General features: G+C 64.2%; 1 protein-coding gene across 1 annotated transcript in view; it reads left to right on the top strand.

Annotated features, from left to right (window-relative positions):
• The window catches only part of LOC121354688 (IQ motif and SEC7 domain-containing protein 2-like), a gene marked incomplete at its 3' end in the record, with an annotated part of 10,173 nt that extends 3,355 nt beyond the window's left edge, over positions 1–6,818 (top strand). Inside the window, 11 exon segments of the mRNA XM_041469466.1 lie at positions 2–160; positions 1,171–1,332; positions 1,421–1,543; positions 2,038–2,204; positions 2,835–2,973; positions 2,975–3,060; positions 3,676–3,883; positions 4,600–4,616; positions 5,061–5,208; positions 5,602–5,824; positions 6,501–6,818. Of these exon segments, the coding sequence (XP_041325400.1) occupies positions 2–160; positions 1,171–1,332; positions 1,421–1,543; positions 2,038–2,204; positions 2,835–2,973; positions 2,975–3,060; positions 3,676–3,883; positions 4,600–4,616; positions 5,061–5,208; positions 5,602–5,824; positions 6,501–6,818 (1,750 nt within the window).
• Positions 6,819–6,823: the final 5 nt, after the last annotated feature.

The raw sequence follows: 6,823 nt of genomic DNA, 5'->3' as shown, positions 1-6,823 counted from the left end.
CCCCGCCGCCCACCGCCCCCCCGCAGCCCCCCGGCGCCGCCGGAGCCCCCGGTAAGGCCACGTACCAGCGGGAGCCGCGGCAGAGCTGGGACTCGCCGGCGCTCAACAACGACGTGGTGCAGCGGCGCCAGTATCGCATTGGCCTCAACCTCTTCAACAAGTGAGGGGCTGGGGGTCCTCGGGGGGCTGGGGTTCTGTGCCGGATGTGGGGTGGGGTCTGGGGGTCCGGCAGTGGGGCCATGCGGTGCTGCCACGGTCACCAGGGGAAGGCTGGGGTGGGATTGTTGGTGACGCCATGGTGAGGGCAGGGTGATGTTCCAGGTGAGCCTATAGTGAGGATGGGGGATGTTCCAGGTGACCCTATGGTGATGTTCTAGGTGACCCTATAGCGAGAGCAGGGTGATGTTCTAGGTGACCCTATAGTGAGAGCTGGGTGATGTTCTAGGTGAGTCTATAACAAAGGCAGGGTGATGTTCTAGGTGACCCTATAGTGATGATGGAGGAATGTTCTAGGTGACCCTATAGTGAGAGCTGGGTGATGTTCTAGGTGAGCCTATAACAAAGGCAGGATGATGTTCTAGGTGACCCTATAGCAAGGGTAGGGTGATGTTTGAGGTGACCCTGTAGGATCCCATAATGATGTGTGAGGTTTGCCCACACCCCTGTGGTGACGTTCTAGGTGACCCTATAGCGAGGACAGGGGGATGTTTGAGGTGACCCTGTAGAACCCCACAATGACATTCTAGGTGACCCTACCGTGAAGTTCTAGGTGAGCCTATAGTGAGCAGGGGGGGACGTTGGTGGCCCTGGAGAAGGGCAAGGTGGCCCTAGGGAAGGACAGGATGGCCATGGTGGCCCTGTGGCAAGGACAAGGTGATGTTTGAGGTGGCCCTGTAGAACCCCACAGTGATGTTCTAGGTGATCCTACAGTGAAGCTCTAGGTAATCCTATGGTGATGTTCTAGGTAACTCTACTGTGGAGTTCTAGGTAGCCCTACAGTGACATTCCAGGTCACCCAGCTCTCAAGACAGCGTTCCAGGTGACCCTTTAGGGAAGCAGATGTCACCTGAGGTGACCCCATAGATGACCAGAGCCGGGGGCAGGTGACGTTCTAGGTCACTCTACAGCCAGAGTGACCACCATGGCTGACCACACGGCCACCCACCGCAGGAAGCCGGAGAAGGGGATCCAGTACCTGATCGAGAGGGGGTTCCTGTCCGACACCCCCGTGGGCGTCGCCCACTTCATCCTGGAGCGGAAGGGGCTGAGCCGGCAGATGATCGGCGAGTTCCTGGGCAACCGCCAGAAGCAGTTCAATCGCGACGTCCTCGAGTAAGGGGGGGACACACTGGGGACGGGGGGGACGCGCCGGGGCTGGGGGCGGCCCCCAGACCCATCCCCTGCCGCGGGGTCTCGGCAGCTGCGTGGTGGACGAGATGGATTTCTCCGGGATGGAGCTGGACGAGGCTCTGCGGAAGTTCCAGTCCCACATCCGGGTGCAGGGGGAGGCGCAGAAGGTTGAGCGCTTGATCGAGGCCTCCAGGTGAGGGGTGGGTCCCTGTCCCCATGTCCCCGTGTCCCCGTGTCCCCACGTCCCCACTGCACTGCCCCTGCCACCAGCAGCACACAGTGGTGTGGTCACCATAGAGTGATGTTCTAGGTAGTTCTGTGGGTTGAGGGGGGACACAAGGGGCTGGTGGCACCTGTGGGACCAGGGGGTGTTCTAGGTGTCCTTATGGATTGAGGGGGGACACAAGGGGCTGGTGGCACCTGTGGGACCAGGGGCTGTTCTAGGTGACCGTACAGACTGGCGGACACTGGGGGATGGCCCCTGGACCACAGGGTGATGTTCTAGGTGACCCTGTGGATCAAGGAGGGGCCATGGGGGTGGTGGCCCATGTTCTAGGTGACCCTACAGCCATTGGGGTGCTGCCCCACCCTTAGGGGTGGCTGTGGGGTGCAGAGGCCACCCCGTGAGGCGGGGCCGGCCGTGGGGCACCGTGACCCCATGGGCCGTGGGGGTTGTCCGCCCCGCAGCCAGCGCTACTGCGTGTGTAACGCGGCCCTGCTGCGCCAGTTCCGCAACCCGGACACCATCTTCATCCTGGCCTTCGCCATCATCCTCCTCAACACCGACATGTACAGCCCCAGCGTCAAGGCCGAGCGCAAGATGAAGCTCGAGGACTTCATCAAGAACCTGCGAGGTGAGGCCCTGCCGGGCCCTCACACCTCCCGGCGTTCCCCGGGAGGGGACACGGGTTCTAGAGCAGGGTGGGGGTGTGGTGGGTTCTAGAGCAGGGCTGGGTGTTGGATGGTCTGGAGCTGGCCCAGGAGTTGTAGGTTCTGGAACAGGATCAGGTGTTACGAGTTTGAGGGTGGGCCCAGGTGTTGTGGGTTCTAGGCTGGGTCGGGTGTTGAAGGTTCTAGTGGGCCTGGTGGCTGTGGGTTCTGGGATGACACCAGTGCAAGGGTGGGACTGGGTGTTGTGGGTTCTAGAATGGGGCAGAGGTCGCAGGTTCTGGAGCAGGTCCAGGTGTTGCAGGTTCTGGAGTAAATAATGGCAAGAAGGGTTCCAGAGTGGATCTGGGTGTTGGGGCTTCTAGAAGGGGTCTGGGTGTCACAGGTCATGGAGTCGGGCTGGGTGTTGCAGGTTCTAGAGGGGGTCTAGATGTCGTTGGGTTCTCACCCATTAGTAGTGAGTTCTGGAGCTGGATCTGGACTTGTGGGTTCTAGAGCAGCGCCAGCTGTTGCAGGTCCTTGGGGGTGGGGGTGTTGTGGGTTCTGGAGTGGTTCCACGTGACACGGGTTCTAGAGCGGGGCCGGGTGTCGTGCAGGGGTGGACAATGGCGAGGACATCCCCCGGGACATGCTGGTGGGCATCTACCAGCGCATCCAGAGCCGCGAGCTGCGCACCAACGACGACCACGTGTCCCAGGTCCAGGCTGTCGAGCGCATGATCGTCGGCAAGAAACCGGTGCGTCTCCTCAATCCTGGTGACCTACAGCTTCCGGCAGAGCTTCCCGCTGGTGGAGATGCACATGCAGCTCTTCCAGAACGCCTGTGAGCCCCACGGCGCCCGTGCGACCCCACAGCACCCCAAAAAATCCTACAGCACCCCATGGGACCCTACAGCACCCCAAAAAACCCTACAGCACCCTGTGGCACCCTATGGGACCGTACAGTACCCAAAGAACCCCACAGCACCCCATGGGGCCCTACAACAACCTATGGGACCCTACAGCACCCTGTGGGACCCTATAGGACCCCAAGGAACCCCACAGCACCCCAAAGAACCCCACAGCACCCCATGGGACCCTATAGGACCCCAACAGACCCCACGGGACCCTCTGGGACCTCCTGCTGTGTTCCCCCCTCGCCCTGTCCCCTCAAATTCCCAGTTTGGGATCAAGCTGGGGTTGGTGACCCTGTGGGGGTGTCCCTGTCCCTTTGGTGGTGTCCCTGTCCTTGTGGTGGTGTCCCTGTCCCTGTGAGGGTGTCCCTGTCCCTGTGGGGGTGTCCCTGTCCTTGTGGTGGTGTCCCTGTCCCTGTGGGGGTGTCCCTGACCCCAGTGCCCCCCCAGATTCTCAGTTTGGGATCAAGCTGGGTGTTCCTTTGGGGGTGTCCCTGTCCCTGTGGGGGTGTCCCTGACTCCGGTGCCCCCCCGTGCCCCCCCAGATTACCAGTTTGGGATCAAGCTGCTGTCGGCGGCGCCGGGGGGCGAGCGCAAGGTGCTGATCGTGTTCAACGCCCCGAGCCCCCAGGACCGGCTGCGCTTCGCCAGCGACCTGCGCGAGTCCGTGGCCGAGGTGCAGGAGATGGAGAAGTACCGGGTGGAGGGTGAGCACTGGGAGCACTGGGAGCACTGGGAGGGAGACTGGGGGGGGTACTGGGGGCACTGGGAGGGACACTGGGAGCATCGAGAGGGACACTGGTGGCACTGAGAGGGACACTGGGAGCGCTGGGAGGGGCACTGGGAGCACTGGGAGCGCTGGGAGGGAGGCTGGGGGGGTACTGGTGGCACTGAGAGGGACACTGGGAGCACTGGGAGGGGCACTGGGAGCACTGGGAGCGCTGGGAGGGAGGCTGGGGGGGTACTGGTGGCACTGAGAGGGACACTGGGAGCACTGGGAGGGGCACTGGGAGCACTGGGAGCGCTGGGAGGGAGGCTGGGGGGGTACTGGTGGCACTGAGAGGGACACTGGGAGCACTGGGAGGGGCACTGGGAGCACTGGGAGCGCTGGGAGGGAGGCTGGGGGGGTACTGGTGGCACTGAGAGGGACACTGGGAGCACTGGGAGGGGCACTGGGAGCACTGGGAGCGCTGGGAGGGAGGCTGGGGGGGTACTGGTGGCACTGAGAGGGACACTGGGAGCACTGGGAGGGGCACTGGGAGCACTGGGAGCGCTGGGAGGGAGGCTGGGGGGGTACTGGTGGCACTGAGAGGGACACTGGGAGCACTGGGAGGGGCACTGGGAGCACTGGGAGCCCCAAAGAACCCCACAGCACCCCATGGGACCCTATAGGACCCCAACAGACCCCACGGGACCCTCTGGGACCTCCTGCTGTGTTCCCCCCTCGCCCTGTCCCCTCAAATTCCCAGTTTGGGATCAAGCTGGGGTTGGTGACCCTGTGGGGGTGTCCCTGTCCCTTTGGTGGTGTCCCTGTCCTTGTGGGGGTGTCCCTGTCCTTGTGGTGGTGTCCCTGTCCCTGTGGGGGTGTCCCTGTCCTTGTGGTGGTGTCCCTGTCCCTGTGGGGGTGTCCCTGACCCCAGTGCCCCCCCAGATTCTCAGTTTGGGATCAAGCTGGGTGTTCCTTTGGGGGTGTCCCTGTCCCTGTGGGGGTGTCCCTGACCCCAGTGCCCCCCCAGATTCTCAGTTTGGGATCAAGCTGGGTGTTCCTTTGGGGGTGTCCCTGTCCCTGTGGGGGTGTCCCTGACTCCGGTGCCCCCCCAAATTCCCAGTTTGGGATCAAGCTGGGTGTCCCTTTGGGGGTGACCCTGTGGGGGGTGTCCCTGTCCCTGTGGGGGTGTCCCTGACCCCGGTGCCCCCCGGTGCCCCCCAGATTACCAGTTTGGGATCAAGCTGCTGTCGGCGGCGCCGGGGGGCGAGCGCAAGGTGCTGATCGTGTTCAACGCCCCGAGCCCCCAGGACCGGCTGCGCTTCGCCAGCGACCTGCGCGAGTCCGTGGCCGAGGTGCAGGAGATGGAGAAGTACCGGGTGCCCCGGTGGCACTGGGAGCACTGGGAGCACTGGGAGGGAGACTGGGGGGGGTACTGGGGGCACTGGGAGGGACACTGGGAGCATCGAGAGGGACACTGGTGGCACTGAGAGGGACACTGGGAGCGCTGGGAGGGGCACTGGGAGGGGATTGGGGGAGACTGGGAGGGACTGAGAGGGAATTTGGGGTCTCCACAGGGGGAATTTGGGGTCCCTTTGGGAGTTTGGGGTGCCCAGGGAGGTATTTGGGGTGTCCAGGGGAACATTTGGGTGCTCTTGGGGGAAGTTGGGGTGCCCTGGGGGGATTTTTGGGGTAACCACAGGGGAGTTTTGGGGTCACCTGGGGAGCTTAGGGGCCTCTGGGAGGGTTTGGGGTGCCCTGGTAGAGCTTTGGGGAATTCGGGGTGCCCTGGGGGGGTGTCCTGGGGGGATTTGGGATGTCCTGAGGGATTTGGGGTGTCCTGGGAGGGTCCCTGGGGGGATTTGGGATGTCCTGAGGGATTTGGGGTGTCCTGGGGGGGTCCCTGGGGGTCTCCCCTCACTGCTCCCCCCCCCCCAGGCAAGCGGGGCCGGCGGAACAGCGTGGGGTCCCTGGACAGCACCATCGAGGTGAGGGGACAGTGCCACCCCCGAATGTCACCCCCTGAGTGCCACACCCCTGTCACACCCTGAGTGCCACACCCAAGTGCCACCCCTGAATGTCACACCCCTGTCACACCCCTAAGTGTCACACCTCTGAATGTCACCCCCTGAGTGCCACACCCCTGTCACACCCCTAAGTGTCACACCTCTGAATGTCACACCCTGAGTGCCACCCCCAAGTGCCACCCCTGAATGTCACACCCCTGTCACACCCTGAGTGTCACACCTCTGAATGTCACACCCTGAGTGCCACACCCAAGTGCCACCCCTGAGTGTCACACCCCTGTCACGCCCCCTGAATGTCACCCCTAAATGCCACCCTGAGTGCCACCCCCTGCATGTCACACCCCGTCACACCCTCAGTGCCACCCCCAATGCCACACCCCAATGCCACACCCAAACCCCGCCCACTTTAGCCCCGCCCCAGGCTACAACTCACCCTTCCTATGGAAAAGGGGCGGGGCTTGTGCATGCTCTGGGGGTGGAGCCAACCGGCGATTGCCGTTCTTCTCCACCAATGGGCGCTCATCTTACGTCTTGGGGGCGTGGCTAGCGATTGGGAGGCGTGGCTTCTCATGCTGATGGGAGGGGCCAAATCCCGAGATGGGCGTGGCTTCCCCGCGCTGACCCCGCCCCCTTCCAGGGCTCCATCATCAGCAGCCCCCGGCCGCAGGCGCGGGGGGGCCCGGGGGGCGCCCCCGACGGCGCCTACAAACCCCCGGCGCGGCCGGTCTCCAACTCCTCGTCCTTCCTGGGCTCCCTGTTCGGCAGCCGCCGCGGGAAAGGCCCCCCCGGGCCCCCCCCCGGCGCGGGGGGTCCCACCTCGGCCTCGGCCTCCTCATCCTCGGCGTCTTCATCGCACCACCACCACCACCCGCCGCCCGCCGCGCCCCCCGAGGCTCCCTCCAAGCTGCAGGCGCTGCACGCCCAGTACTGCCACGGGCCCGGGGGGGGCTCGGCGGGCGC

Source organism: Pyrgilauda ruficollis, unplaced genomic scaffold (assembly GCF_017590135.1).
Source record: "Pyrgilauda ruficollis isolate IOZ18807 unplaced genomic scaffold, ASM1759013v1 scaffold1031, whole genome shotgun sequence".
Taxonomy (NCBI): domain Eukaryota; kingdom Metazoa; phylum Chordata; class Aves; order Passeriformes; family Passeridae; genus Pyrgilauda; species Pyrgilauda ruficollis.
The sequence above is the reverse complement of the archived record's forward strand: the minus strand, read 5'-3'. Positions and strand labels throughout refer to the sequence as shown.